The sequence below is a fragment of the Fonsecaea multimorphosa genome (genome assembly GCF_000836435.1).
Source record: "Fonsecaea multimorphosa CBS 102226 unplaced genomic scaffold supercont1.44, whole genome shotgun sequence".
NCBI classification, from domain to species: Eukaryota; Fungi; Ascomycota; class Eurotiomycetes; order Chaetothyriales; family Herpotrichiellaceae; genus Fonsecaea; species Fonsecaea multimorphosa.
Genome location: NW_015971678.1, coordinates 32,845 through 45,974, shown reverse-complemented (window position 1 = coordinate 45,974; position 13,130 = coordinate 32,845). Strand labels below are relative to the sequence as shown.

At 52.7% G+C, this 13,130-nt stretch overlaps 5 protein-coding genes across 5 annotated transcripts; 2 read left to right on the top strand and 3 right to left on the bottom strand.

Annotated features, from left to right (window-relative positions):
* Positions 1–506: 506 nt before the first annotated feature.
* On the bottom strand, positions 507–1,583 carry Z520_11862 (uncharacterized protein; the record flags this gene model as incomplete). The annotated part of the gene is made up of 2 exons (XM_016782350.1): positions 507–1,451; positions 1,503–1,583. The coding sequence occupies 2 exons, from the start codon at positions 1,581–1,583 to the stop codon at positions 507–509; spliced, it is 1,026 nt and encodes a 341-aa protein (XP_016626511.1).
* A 966-nt stretch (positions 1,584–2,549) lies between these two features.
* Positions 2,550–5,556, top strand: Z520_11861 (uncharacterized protein; the record flags this gene model as incomplete). The annotated part of the gene is made up of 3 exons (XM_016782349.1): positions 2,550–3,757; positions 3,804–4,172; positions 4,224–5,556. 3 exons carry the CDS (start codon positions 2,550–2,552, stop codon positions 5,554–5,556), a joined length of 2,910 nt encoding a protein of 969 aa, XP_016626510.1.
* A 480-nt stretch (positions 5,557–6,036) lies between these two features.
* Positions 6,037–7,652, top strand: Z520_11860 (uncharacterized protein; the record flags this gene model as incomplete). Its single annotated transcript, XM_016782348.1, has 2 exons — positions 6,037–6,086; positions 6,188–7,652. 2 exons carry the CDS (start codon positions 6,037–6,039, stop codon positions 7,650–7,652), a joined length of 1,515 nt encoding a protein of 504 aa, XP_016626509.1.
* Positions 7,653–7,937: 285 nt separating this feature from the next.
* Positions 7,938–9,401, bottom strand: Z520_11859 (uncharacterized protein; the record flags this gene model as incomplete). Its single annotated transcript, XM_016782347.1, has 1 exon — positions 7,938–9,401. The coding sequence occupies one exon, from the start codon at positions 9,399–9,401 to the stop codon at positions 7,938–7,940; it is 1,464 nt and encodes a 487-aa protein (XP_016626508.1).
* Positions 9,402–9,826: 425 nt separating this feature from the next.
* Positions 9,827–11,815, bottom strand: Z520_11858 (uncharacterized protein; the record flags this gene model as incomplete). Its single annotated transcript, XM_016782346.1, has 5 exons — positions 9,827–10,268; positions 10,319–10,835; positions 10,893–10,933; positions 10,987–11,695; positions 11,779–11,815. The coding sequence occupies 5 exons, from the start codon at positions 11,813–11,815 to the stop codon at positions 9,827–9,829; spliced, it is 1,746 nt and encodes a 581-aa protein (XP_016626507.1).
* Between the last annotated feature and the right edge of the window lie 1,315 nt (positions 11,816–13,130).

Genomic DNA, 13,130 nt, shown 5'->3' with positions numbered 1-13,130 from the left:
AGACAGATGTCGAAAGTAGAAGAGGCGTTGGAGGCGATATAGGCGGGGCGCGGCCAATTTCGGGTTCTAATCGGCGCTACATATTATAGATCAGGTTCAGAGTGAAGGGTAAGTATAAAGGTAAGGTAGGTGAGTGCGAGGGTGAGAGGTAGGGTGAGTGGTTATAAAACTGTCACGCCCGTGGTGAGTCGCACATGAGCTCGGGGGAGTTTTCTCTGCCGCTGACATTTCGAATAAATCCAGGGCCGGGCTGATCCGCTTTCAGAACGATGTGTTGCTAGATCATTCACGTCGGGGTCCTCAGCCTCGCCTCCTTCCGTTGTAGTTACCAAGGTGGGTGTCGAGATGTTTATTCGCCCATGCCAGGTCCGTTGAGTAGCTTTTACATACTTGAGGCCGTGTGGTGTGATCTACGCGCCTAAATGCTCAACGGCGTTGTCCATAGAGTACAAAGTCATTATAAAACATTATCCTTGACCAAATCTGAATAGATTGAAGGGCTAGTCTCACAAATATTGTACAACCTTTTCAGGTAACTGAAGCTTATTCGCAAGCTTCACATCCTTCAAGGATTTCTCAAAAGTGAACACCGTTCCATTCTCCTTGAATGTCTGTTCCTTACACAACAAGCTCAGCAAGGCAGATCTCTCAATCACTACCCGCCCGCTCGTAAGGAGGTCTTTGACATCCACGTCCTCAATGTCTTTAAGGTCGCCGTGCTCGCCAATCGATTCCATTTCTTCAAAGATCCGTGCTCCAGCCGACTCTAGCGTGCTTGTCACAAGGAGGCTCCGGCCGTGTCCCTGACCCCAGCAATTGGCTTCGAAAATGTTATTGAGAAACCGGGCGCTGTTTTCTCCCGGTAGATTGATTTTGTTATTCAGGATGATCAACTCGTTTCTCCGAAATCGATAGCTCAATGCAATCCGGAACGCTTGATGGTAAACCTTCCTTTGCAATTCGGTCGAGAAATCTCTCGGTTTCGGGCCGAAGGCGACACCACCTCCTCTTCTGATTGGGGACTTTTTATCTCTTACGCGAGCGCGACCTGTGCCTTTTTGCTGGTACAGCTTGCGGTTCGATCCGTGAACTTCGAAACGCCATTTTGTGCTCGCCGTGCCCTGGCGTGTCGCGTCCGCTTCATAGACGACCGCGCGGTGGAGAAGGTCTTTGCGCAAGGGGGCGTCAAGGTACCGTGACCCATACAGAGCATAGCGAGTAGGTTCGATGTAAGGCCACGAATACAGGGTTGCTAGGACCGGGTGGTCTATAGCATGGAGCTCTGCGGAGGATGGAGAAGTTGACAAGCCTGGCGTGGGCGACGTCGTAATGAGAGGACTTTGAACCGGAGAGGTGTCACGATTTGATCCGACATTGCCGGTGAGCTCGATAACAGGTGGATGAGATTGGGATGCAAATGTCCGACAGCTCAGCCTCGGTGCAAGGCATTGCTACGAATGGGTTAATCAACAGTCCATGCCATAATTTTGAAGATTTCTTACTGTCAATGGATCAGCGACATTAAGCTGGTTGAATCTTCTGGCGAACCCCAGCAGGCTTCGCGATGCCGATGTGTGCGGCATCAATTCAACTAAGCAGCCGATGCTGAGAGGCAACTAGCAGATGAGAGATGGATAGAAGGTGCTCTAACTCATTGGAAGCTGGAGTTCGCACCTAGTAGTGCGGCCGAAGTTTTAGAGAAAGAGGATCGTCACGTGTCGCAGCCTCGTCGACTCACGTCTCAGCCTTCTCAGCCTTCTCAACGAGATAGCGGCCAGAGTTCTACCGATTTGCCGATGGAGAAGAATTTTCTCGGGATTCGGGAATCGGCAAGGATCGCTGGTGGATACCCATTTAGGTAGGGAGCGTTATTGGGGACTCGCGGGGCTGACTACCTAGGTAGGTAATCCTGGAGAAGCCAGCACCACCTACCTACCAGGTAGGTACCTATGGTACCCAGTGCCCAGGCGATTGAACCGAACCGGCCGCCAACCACCTAGGGAGCCCATCCCGTCCCTCCTGGGTGCCTCCAGATAAGGGTGCCACTGATTAATCAGACAGCCTTGAACGGTCCCCAGCCCGCCCTACATGTGGGCGAGTGGTGGGTGAGTGGGGGTACCCGCTGTCGTCAGATCTTCTTCTCATGATAGCCTCATCAAAATTCTCATTGTACCGAGTATCGGGAGCATTGAGTCACAGTCGTCTTAGGATACAGACACACCACTTCTCGAAAGCTTACTCATACGGTGTGCACAGGCTCTAAGCCCACGGTCCAAGATTGCCTCCTAACGGTCGCCATCCCACCACTGCCCTCCCCGAGCGACACATCCAACGCTCTTGACCTGGTCGACCCATTTCTATTTCGTGGAGAAAGCGAAACAAGCCTCGCATCGCGTCAGCTCATAGTTGCGACGTCTACATTTCTCTTCACCCTTCCTGCAGAACCTTTCCACTGCCTGAGGATGTTCCTGCGTCGGCCTCATACGACCAGCCCACATGTCGCAATAACGACAGATACGTGAAACTACTGCTCCTTACAACATACAATGATGGAAGAGGATATCAAAGCGGAACAATTCCATCAACCGAGTCCCATCAGGGATATCTCAGAGCACGCAGACACCTCCGCGCAGTCGTCGGCCAAAGGCAAAAACAAGAGCAAAGAGAAGGATCTTGGTGGTGCTGCGGCGAAAAGGCGATGCGTGAGCACGGCTTGCATAGCTTGTCGTAAAAGGAAGAGCAAGTGTGATGGCAACTTGCCCAAATGTGCTGCTTGTGCATCAGTTTACTTGACTGAATGTGAATATGCCCCGCACACCGACCACCGGCGCAAAGGGGTTTACAAAAAGGATGTGGATGCTACCAAGACCAAGAACTCTACCCTCCAGATACTCATACAAGCTATTCTCAATGCTGAAGAGGAGGATGTCATGGATTTAGTCCGCCAGATACGGACAACCGACAACCTGGAGGAACTTGCGGCTGCGATAGACGCTCAGGAGAAAGGCCTTATCGAGGGCCCTGACGACTCCCCAGTGTATGAGGGTGAACTTGGCATACCCAAATTCGAAGCTGAGCTCTCTGGGAAAATGGGCGACCTGATGCTGGATGGATCCGTCAAATTCATTGGAGGAACGTCGAACCTGATCTGGCTTCCCGAGGAATATGATCATCGGGGTACACAAAACTCACCAACTTTCCAGAGGGTCGTGGTACGGCCTCACGAAGAGGCCGTTCTCTCATGGACGACTGTCACCCAGGACAAAGAAGCTATCCTCCATTTTATGAATATGTACTTTTGCTGGCACTACGCCTTTTTCACGACCCTGGCCAAGGAACTTTTCTACCGAGATTTTCTGTCTGGAACATCATCACAGTACTGCTCCCGTCTGCTTGTCAACGTCATGCTAGCGCTTGGTTGCCACTTCTCATCCCGACCTGCAGCAAGAGCAGAGCCAGCGGATTCTGGGACCACTGGTGACCACTTCTTTGCAGAAGCTAAAAGGCTTCTCTACGAGAACGACGAGTTTGCCAATGCGAAACTCTGCACGGTCCAGGCTCTAGCTTTAATGTCCGTGAGGGAAGCCGGCTGCGGCCATGAAAGCAAGGGCTGGGTATACAGTGGCATGAGTTTCCGAATGGCTTGTGATCTCGGATTGAATGTGGATACGGTGCCTATTAATGAAATGTCACGTTTGACGGATGAGGATATCGATGCACGACGAATCACATTCTGGGGTTGTTTCCTCTTCGACAAGTGAGAATCTTTTGCTCCGATTCATTCCTTTGCTAATTGGTTACAGGTGCTGGTCCAACTACCTCGGACGGCAACCTCAACTTCAAATGCCCAATATCACAGTAAAGAAGCCCGACGTCTTCCCATCAGAAGAAAGTGAAATGTGGTCGCCATACACGGACTCGGGCATCATTCAGGCCCATGCGCAACCGGCGCGCACCAGAGCTGTTGCGTTACAACTGTCCAAACTGGCAGAAATATCCAGTGATCTCCTGACATCATTTTATAACCCGCAGCTGCTGGACAAACCTCCCCCGAGACAAACAGAACTCAAACGTCTGAGTGACCTTCATACTAGGCTGGAAGCGTGGAAGCAAGGATTACCAGCTGAACTGGAACCCAAAGAGGGGCAACTTCCTCAAGTCCTGCTGATGCAGTAAGTCTCTGAAGTTCGAAGGCATCCCCGAGTCGTACTGACTAGAGACAGTATGTTTTTCCAACTCTTATATATCCACCTTTATCGGCCGTTCCTGAAGTACACTCGAACGACCTCACCACTTCCAGCACATGTGTCTCCAAGAAAGTATTGTACACAGGGAGCCGCAGCCATCTCGAAGCTTTTCCGGCTCTACAAGCGGACACACGGCCTTCGGCAGATATGCAACATCGCAATCTATATTGTACATTCAGCTTGTACGATTCATCTGCTGAATCTACCAGACAAGAATGCTCGGAGAGATATCATTCATGGTGTCAAACACCTCGAGGAAATGGGAGAATTTTGGACAGCCGCCCGTCGAACTCTTAGAGTTCTGCATCTATGCGCCGACAGGTGGAGCATTGAAATGCCTGAGGAGGCAGAAATGGTATATACGAGGATTAGAGCTAAGTGGGGACTCACAGGGAGTGCACCTTCGCCGGTATCGCCAGAATCTCTAGCAAACATCGCTCAGCAAATCGCATCTCAGCCTGTGCCTGACTTGATGGCGAAGAATGTTCAACAGCAACGGCAGTCGCAGGCTCTGCGTCAGGGTTCAATGTCTCAGTATGCAGGCGGACTCTCAGCGGCCATGGCCGCCTCACCAGCAGAAACAATTGATTCTCGACGCACGTCAGGAGGGCTATCTCTCCCCCCACAGTCTGCCGCCGATCTTTCGCGAGACTCTCACCGAGTCCGGCCTTCAACCTACCTGACCAAAGCGCAACAAGATGCGTGGAACGCACACCAAGCCCGAATTGCAGCTAATGCAGCTGCGACGTCCTCGAGCAACGCAGGCGCTCGTGGCGAGCAAAATGCTGCTAGACTGTTTGGTGGCGTGGAAAGTCTGATTGAAGAAACGCAAGACTGGTTCTTCAAAGATCAGAATCAATTGGCGATGGGCTTCGAGAACTGGGGATCCGAGCCGCCCGACTGGGGAACACTAGATCTGAGCTTCTTCGACACGCCAGAATCAGGAAGTACTAATGACAATACGAATGGCAACTCACCGTCCCACAGCGGGCTACAATACTCGTATGATTCGATGGGAGGAGCAGCCAACACGGGTGGCGTGGGAACCAAGAATGGATATGGATATGGGTACAACGGAGACACGTATCCAACAACAACCGGCACGGATATCAATGGCTTGACCACGAACGGAACGCATGGAATGAACAATTTAATGGGGCCAGGTATGGGCTTGCGGTTAGGAATGAATATGAGTGCGAACGGAGCCGGTTCAATGGGGAGCGGCATGAGAAATGAGGGTGTGGGCGGGCCTGTCACTTCTAAGCGCTCTTCTCGAAATCTGGGATTCGATGAAGAGGTATATTTTTGATGTACAGCTCTGGTTGCATGAGGTTATGAGGTGCAAGTCCCGGCTTGGCAGGAATTAGAGATCTGGATATGTTTTGCTCTCTGGTTCCCAAAAGACTAAGTACTTGAGATGAATTGAAAAGCTCGCTCTGGGTTAAAAGAGAACTTAGGCTTAATTTTCTATAAACTAATTCTAGAATAGCAAGTACGGCATCGAGGGAGAGGTATTCACCGTGCTCGGAAGCAGTGTTATTTGCTGCAGAGCTCACCAGCTCCTGAGCAAGCCACAGCCTTGTCACGACTCAGCCTCGCCGGAGGGCGCAGCCTTGCAGTGACGTATCTTACCAAATAAAGAACAAACACTCAGAGGATCGTCAGTTCTCGTTCGTCTCCTTAGGCGATTCCTCAACAGTATCCTCAAACCTTGGTTCCCCCAACCCTTTGTGAGAGGGTTCTATTCCTCCCCCTTGTCCTCGAAAAAGGGGGGAATAGGATTCCAGCCATGTCACCTCTCCTCGACTGGCTGCTCGCGCATGAACCTTCATTTCGCAAGTGTGTGCCTCTCCCCCTCCGTGATATTTCTTTCCAACCAAACGGGGCTGGGCCACTTATCGCTCTTGACATTGCTGACGCTGCAGTTGCTCATGTGACAGAACACGACTTCCCTCGTTATACTCCGACCTTAACGTCCAGCGCACCTCCAATCCCGAAGGCTACACCGCCAACGTCGACGCGTGGTCGTCGGCCCTGATTCACGCCGCAGTCGCCGGCCAAATCCCCGGTGGCGAGCATCATTTGATCCTGCAAACGAATGACGAACTACTCAATGCGCTGGCAAGTCCTACATATGGCAAGCCTAGTGGGCTTGGAAGTGTCCTGGACGAGTGCGTAAGGCAGGGCAAGATGATTGATCTGCAAGATTTTATAACTTCCGAGAGGAGCATATACTCCAGAAGCTGGATCCCGAGTCCGTGGGCGGTCCTGCGTTGGAGCCTACAAAAAGCCGGGTTGTCGTGGAGTAGTGGGTGGGAGTTAAGTGGTAGCAGGTTAAAGGCAGGAAAGCTCGCGCTGGTCCCGGCGTTGGAGGAAGTCTGGACGAGATTATCCGCTGCGGGGGAGGGAACAAGATCACAGACTATGACTGACAGGGTCATGACACGGGAAATGTTTCTGAGAGACGTCAACAGTGTCCTCAACCAGGCCGGCGGCGAGATGATAACAGGGCCAGGGTCACTGTCAAATCAAGACTTGGAGGTGCTGCTCCGCTACCTGTCCCGCGACAAACAAGTCCTGTCCTACGACGGCAGCACCGTAAAGTTCAAACCGCCTTCCTCTACCACCGCTCCGGAGCCGATAACACAGGAAGATCGCTCGATCGCATCCCTGAAATCGCTCATCGAAGACCTTTCCCAAAAGACCACAACTTTATCAACTCGCATCGTCGCACTACAATCTCAAGCCTCTGCGGCCGTGAAATCCGGCAACAAACCCAGCGCCCTCTCGGCCTTGCGCTCAAAGAAACTCGCCGAACGGGCCCTCCAGCAGCGTCTGGACACGTTACATCAGCTTGAAGAGATTTACACCAAGATCGAGACGGCCGTGGACCAAGTGGAGATCCTGGCCGTGATGGAGTCGTCCGCGTCGGTGCTCAAGACGCTGAACAAGCGGATCGGGGGCGTCGAGCGCGTCGAGGACGTGCTTGAAAGCTTGAGGGAGGAAGTCAGCAAAGTCGACGAAGTCTCCAGCGTGATGGCGGAGCCGGTGGATCAGAAGGCGGTGCTGGATGAGGAGGAAGTGGACGAAGAGTTGGCGGCCATGGAGAGAGAGGAGCGCGAAAGAACCAAAAAGGTCGAGGAGGACAAGACCAGGCAGAAATTACAGGAGCTGGATGCGCTGGAGCAGCTGCGCAAGGAAAGGGAGAGGGAGAGGAAACCCGAATTGGAAATGCAACAAGGCGAACATGCCGAAGACAGAGAGTCGGAACAGGCCCTATCGACCAGCATAGAGAAGTTACAGAGACTGGATATTGACGAGCACACTAACACAGAGGCACCTGCGGGCGCGCAAGGACAACACCAACAGCGACATACAGAGAAAATTGCTCAACAAGCATCCTAGCTAGTTCGACTCCGGAGGATGGTATATTCAGGGATAGTGGATTGGAAGGTAGAGTCAAAGAGAATTGCTTCAAAGAAGACTCAAACGCTCGGTGCTTCTTTGCTTTGTCGATATCTCTTGGCCAGAGGACTGTCCATGTCATCAAGTCCTTTCGGTTATCTGGCATTGCTAAAGTGATACGGACCTCAAGACCATTTGTGATCTCACTGTTTTTGACCAGACCAACCAATGCATTGAGTTCCACTGCTATATACACCCCCAACCTCCCAACCTTCGAGGTTGCACTCATACAAAGTACCTCCCTTGAGGCTTCCCCGAAGTCTGGAGCTCCCAGTGTGGTTCTGATGCATTCGCAAATGATGGGGGTGATGGGATATTTATCGCAGTCTCCTGGGATCGACCGTCGGCTGTAGCCTGTTTGGCTTCGGCCTGTATTTGTCCTTGTATTTGGACTGTATTCTCAAGACCTGGCGTTGCTTCAGCGTCATTTGGGCCCATCCAAGGTGCTGGGCCAACCCCAGGAAGATCCATGGGAGCCGTGGTCTCTGCTAGATCTTGTGGAACGGGCTCTGGTGTTGGGTCCTCTACTGTAGATGACGTTTGTGCCTCCGATCCTTTCGCTTTCCTCGCCCTGGCCTGCCGTATCAGATCGTCGAAATTGCTTTTCTGGGTCTTCACATGGCGCTCTCTGTCAAAATCCTTTGCCATAAACCCCGTATTTGACGACTTCTCCAGCTGTCGTCCTAGGGTATCCTCCCAGATCTTCAACTCTCGGAGCAATTCTCTTTTCGTGACAGGGTGAGTGGAATCGCAATTGGCGTTCCACAGATTCACCCACTCGGTGTGGCGTCTGCGCATAAGATCTTTGGAGCCCCAATCAGGAATACCCAGGTCTCGTAACTTTCTCCGCAACGCGTTGTCGCTGAGAAGGGAGTAGTTGATGAACGGCAGCCGCTCCTGTTGTTTGGAGGGCTTTCTCTGTGCATAAGCGATGGTGCCTGGTGGTGCAACATGTTTGGAATTTGATGGTGGAGCAGGAGAAGACGAGGATCCAACGTCGTCGACTGGGGTGTGGCTGTCGCCTTGTATGCATTTATCGAGATGCGAATTTATGGCTGCTTCTTTCATTCGCTGGTGGCAACAGGGACACTGAACGAGGCCATCCTGCGGCTCAGGATTGCCATTACCGTTGAGGAAGTGTGGGCTCTTGTGGCTGTCCGGGTCTTCGTAAACACTTCCCTCCTCCTCACTGTCATCTATGACTTCCTGGGTCGAGGCCAGGCTCTGTTGACTGGCGGCATCCGAGGCAATTCTCCTACTCTGACTTCGTGTACTTCGTCTTTCAATACCGTTGCTTAGCGGGTCTGGTGCCACTTTCCGCCTCTTCTTCGGTCTCTGAGACTCGTTGTCATCATCCCGCTCTCTTTCCTTCACCAAACTCGCCGTCGCAAAAGCAAGGAGACCTTTGCGCGACGCAGTGAAATGAGCAACCATTTCTTCGACGGCCCAGTTTCTCCGCAACTTGATTTCCTGATCCGCCTCTCGACACGCCGGGCATCTTCCTTCCTGAGAAAGACATCTTCGTATACAAAGGCTACAGAAGGTATGGGAGCAGCTGGTCATCATCGGAGTTGTGAAGTAGTCCTTGCACACTTGACATCGCAGCGAGGAGTCGAGGGGCGCGAGGGCGGCGAGGGGAGTTTGAAGCCAGTCTGTGCTGTCTGTGAAGTCATCGCGATCTGCCGCCATGGTCTCAATAGGCGAGTGCCCGCTAGGATGTTGCTGTTGTCCGAGAGCAAGACGAGGCACAAGTAGCAGCTCTGCAATGGGCGTGAGGACAATGAAGAGATGGTCGGAATGGATGGCGCGGTCACAGACTCACAGTGGCAGCCAGTGGCTTAGCGTGTTGCGTGTTTTTGCCTTCGTCACTACGCGTAAAGTGGCAGTCGCGTGCCGACTCCGAGTCGTCCACACTATCGAGTACTACAAGTATTCAGTACCTCTGGGTTACCAATGCGTCTGGCCAGCATCTATCACTAACTCACAAAACCTGAGGCTTGCTATTGAACAAAAAGCCATCAGGCAACAGTCGCTATAAGAAGTTCTCAAGAGCACAGATACAGACTACGTTGCAGCTCCAGATCATCCCGTAATGTCTGGCCCTGTGCTCGCTATCAAGTCTCGCACGAAGAGAACCAGTCAACCGTGTCTGCTCCCATGATGGAAAAATCGAGAATCAATCCCTCTTTGTCTCCATGACCGAATGGATCCTTCAAAATGTTTGTCATGGCCTTTAGGGCCTCTTGAGCAACGGCCAGGGATTCTTTGCCGTTGGCATATCCACAACGACCGCTGCGATCTGTTTCATCCCCATTCTGGACCTGAGTCCTTTCGGATGGCTTGTCGTTAAGCATCTTTACCTTCTGATATGTTTCGTTCAGTGTGTCATGCAATCTCTGAGACACTCGGTCTGCACATGCTGATGCTTTCAGCATTGTGAGGCACTCTCCAGCGCGTTGAAGCTCGGCTTGGACCTCCGTCTCCTGCTGCAATGGTGAAAGTGATCTCTCTGCAAGATCATACAGCAGGACCGAGCACGCTGTAAATATTTCGAAACTGGCTCCTATGTCAGCGTGAGAATGCACCAGGCTTGGCTCAAGACCTACTTCGTTAGCCAACATCGATTGTGCATCATAGTCTCCGAAGTCCCTATTCTGAGCAGGCTAAAGAGACGTGCAATTGTGCGCGCGGCTTCAACACATCTTGTATAACACCTTGCTGCCTGCTCAGCTGTGATACTTGGGAGCGGCCAACTCCGCCCTGCCTTTTGATCCGCCATCGCAATCAAAATGGGCCGATAGAGAAAGATTTCCGCTCCAAGGTACATCGCATGTGCTAGGAAGAGAGCCCCGTTATGAGCAGCAGTCAGGGGATGAGGAGTGTTGTCTTTGTTTTCGATCAGTGACTTAAGGGTCATATGTAGAGGGAGCTGCTGGGGCCAGGTATTCAAGTCAACCATAAGCGATTCGATCGCTGGAAAGCCAGGAAATGGTCGTGTGAAGACTGCTCTAACAACACGGGCCTTGAGCCAGCCAACCTGACACATTTTTGTTTGAGTCAAATCACTCATGTCGTTCTCATCCAGGGGACGAAGCAGAGGCTCGACCTCGACATCTGACAATTCTGCCGGACGGTTAAAATAATACATGCTATGAAGAGACAGCTTGACCTTGGAGACACGAAACTCACCAGGATAGTAGCCCAAGCTGGTTGATAGCCAACTATTCGTCGTCAACGTTTCAACTCGCTTTCGCTCCCCAGATGAAGGACTTACCACTCCAAGAAGACCATGGTCCGGTGGAGTTTCTTTCTAATCAGGAGGAGACTCGGGGAGCCACCAACTTCCTGCTGTTCCCATCGAGCGAGTTGCAAGCCCAGGTGAATCAAGCCGCGAGTACTCCTGCGTTTCTCGAGCAGACCGTAGATGGAGAGACAGGCGAGCACCCCAATTGCCCGGACACCGCTCACTTCAATAAGCTCGTTGATGTTCTGGATGGCGGTCCTGAACAGTGCGTCCTTCAACTCGTCCTGCACGCCGTCAGGATGGAAGTGCGCCCCAACCGAGGCAACGGCACAGATTTCTGCAATGTCTGTCATCTCTGGCTCAGCCTCGGCGCGATACACGGCGTCCAACAGGGAATCAAAGTTCTCCGAGGCGGTAACATAGAACAGACCCGAGATGACTTCAAAGTAGAAGGTCGATCCCATGCGGACCATCTGCTCCGAGGGCAGCGTCTTTGGGCTGAAACTGGCAGGGATCCATCCTGGCACGTCGGTTGTAGTAGTGGTAGTGCTCGAGGCCGCCTTGCATTTCTGGCGGCCTCCTGTGTCCAGCAACATCATCTCAAGACTGGATTCCTCCAACCGTGGGAGTCCCTGCTCAAAGTCGCCGGGGTCGTTGTCGTCGTCGGCGCCAGCATCCGCCTGAGGAGCATTTTGCGCTGTCGAGCGGAGATGCTCAAGCGTCTGGTTGGCTTCCTCGCCTACATTACAGGTGTCAGTTGATGTATACTACGCGGAAACGGGAGGACTCTGCCTGGGAAGGTAGCGGGACGAAAATACTGACGGGATCCAAACTTCAAAGCATCCAACACGGCCTGCATTTCGTCGATCCTGTCTTGCAGGCTCTGGTTCTCAACCAGCCTGAACTCGCGCCGTCGTGCATCGCCGCCATAGTAAACGCAGTGTGCGCCGGCGGAGAGACACGCTCTGCACGGACTCTGTCCGTCACACTGCAGACAACATTATTAGCGACGACAAAACGAGGAGCTGATGAAGGAGTTGGGCGCGGTGAGAAGACATACTCGTCTTCTCTTGGTTCGACAACGGCCACAGGCCTGTGGTATCCAGGACCGGTCTGTCAGCTTGGTCCCTTGTCCACGTCTTTTCACTTGCGAGGGAAGGGGTGCCCCAATGCTTCTCATTTGTTCCTCTTCTTCCTCTTACCAAAGAAACGTTGCCCTCGGCTCTGCGCCGACGTGGCTCTTTCGCCTCGGGCTGCCCGATCTGAGCCAACGCCGGTGACAACGTTGGTGTATCAGACGGACCTTTTGGGAGCAGAGGTCTAAGCATGATCTCGGAGTGAATATACTTTCGCGCGAGGCTGCCTCTTACAGGATAGAGCAGGGAGTGAAGATGAGATAGACTTTACATTTGCCTCAAAACCGCTCCAGAAGAGGCAACGGCTGAGGCGCGGAGTCTGCGGATTATAAGTTAAATACAAGTGCCAACCATAGTAGAGCACAGTAGATAGGTCGGGGGGTCAATGCGGAGAGCACGGAGGTCACCCCAGCATCTTCCTTCGATGCGACGCTCGTAAACCATCTCAACGCAAAGAACGCAGGGATAGCGCATTGTGGTGTGATGGCTGGGCAAGCCACTCCGCCGCGTTCGACCAGGGCGAGAGATGGGCGAGATGGGCGAGCACTGGGTGACTGGCTAGATACTCCGCACCTGCGCATGGAATGTCCGGGCTACCCATGTTTGCTCGTATTTACTGGCCCGGCATGGGCACGATGGACAATGCAACAGGCCCAAAGAGAGCGACAGAGAGAATCTAGAATGTGTGCGGCACTGCCAAATGTCCGCCACCATTTGCATTGTCCATACAGTCGTCTGCCCACACACACTCTTCTGCTAATCGACTCCCTCTGTTCCAGCCTCTGATGCGGTCAAGAGGCCTCGATCCCAGCCGGCTGCATGCAACGCATCTGCAGCATTATCATCACGACCTGTTGCCGTTGCTCGAATACTGCTCACAGAACCGTACTCGGGTGGAATAGCCGCATCCATGTTGAAAGGCGCCTTGCTAACAGAGTGTGAGAGTCCAACCCGAGGGAGCGAATCCCAACAAGTTCTCTGGCAAGAGCCGTCCGGGCGTGTGTAATAGGACAAGTGCAGTGTCGTCGTATTTGTCTC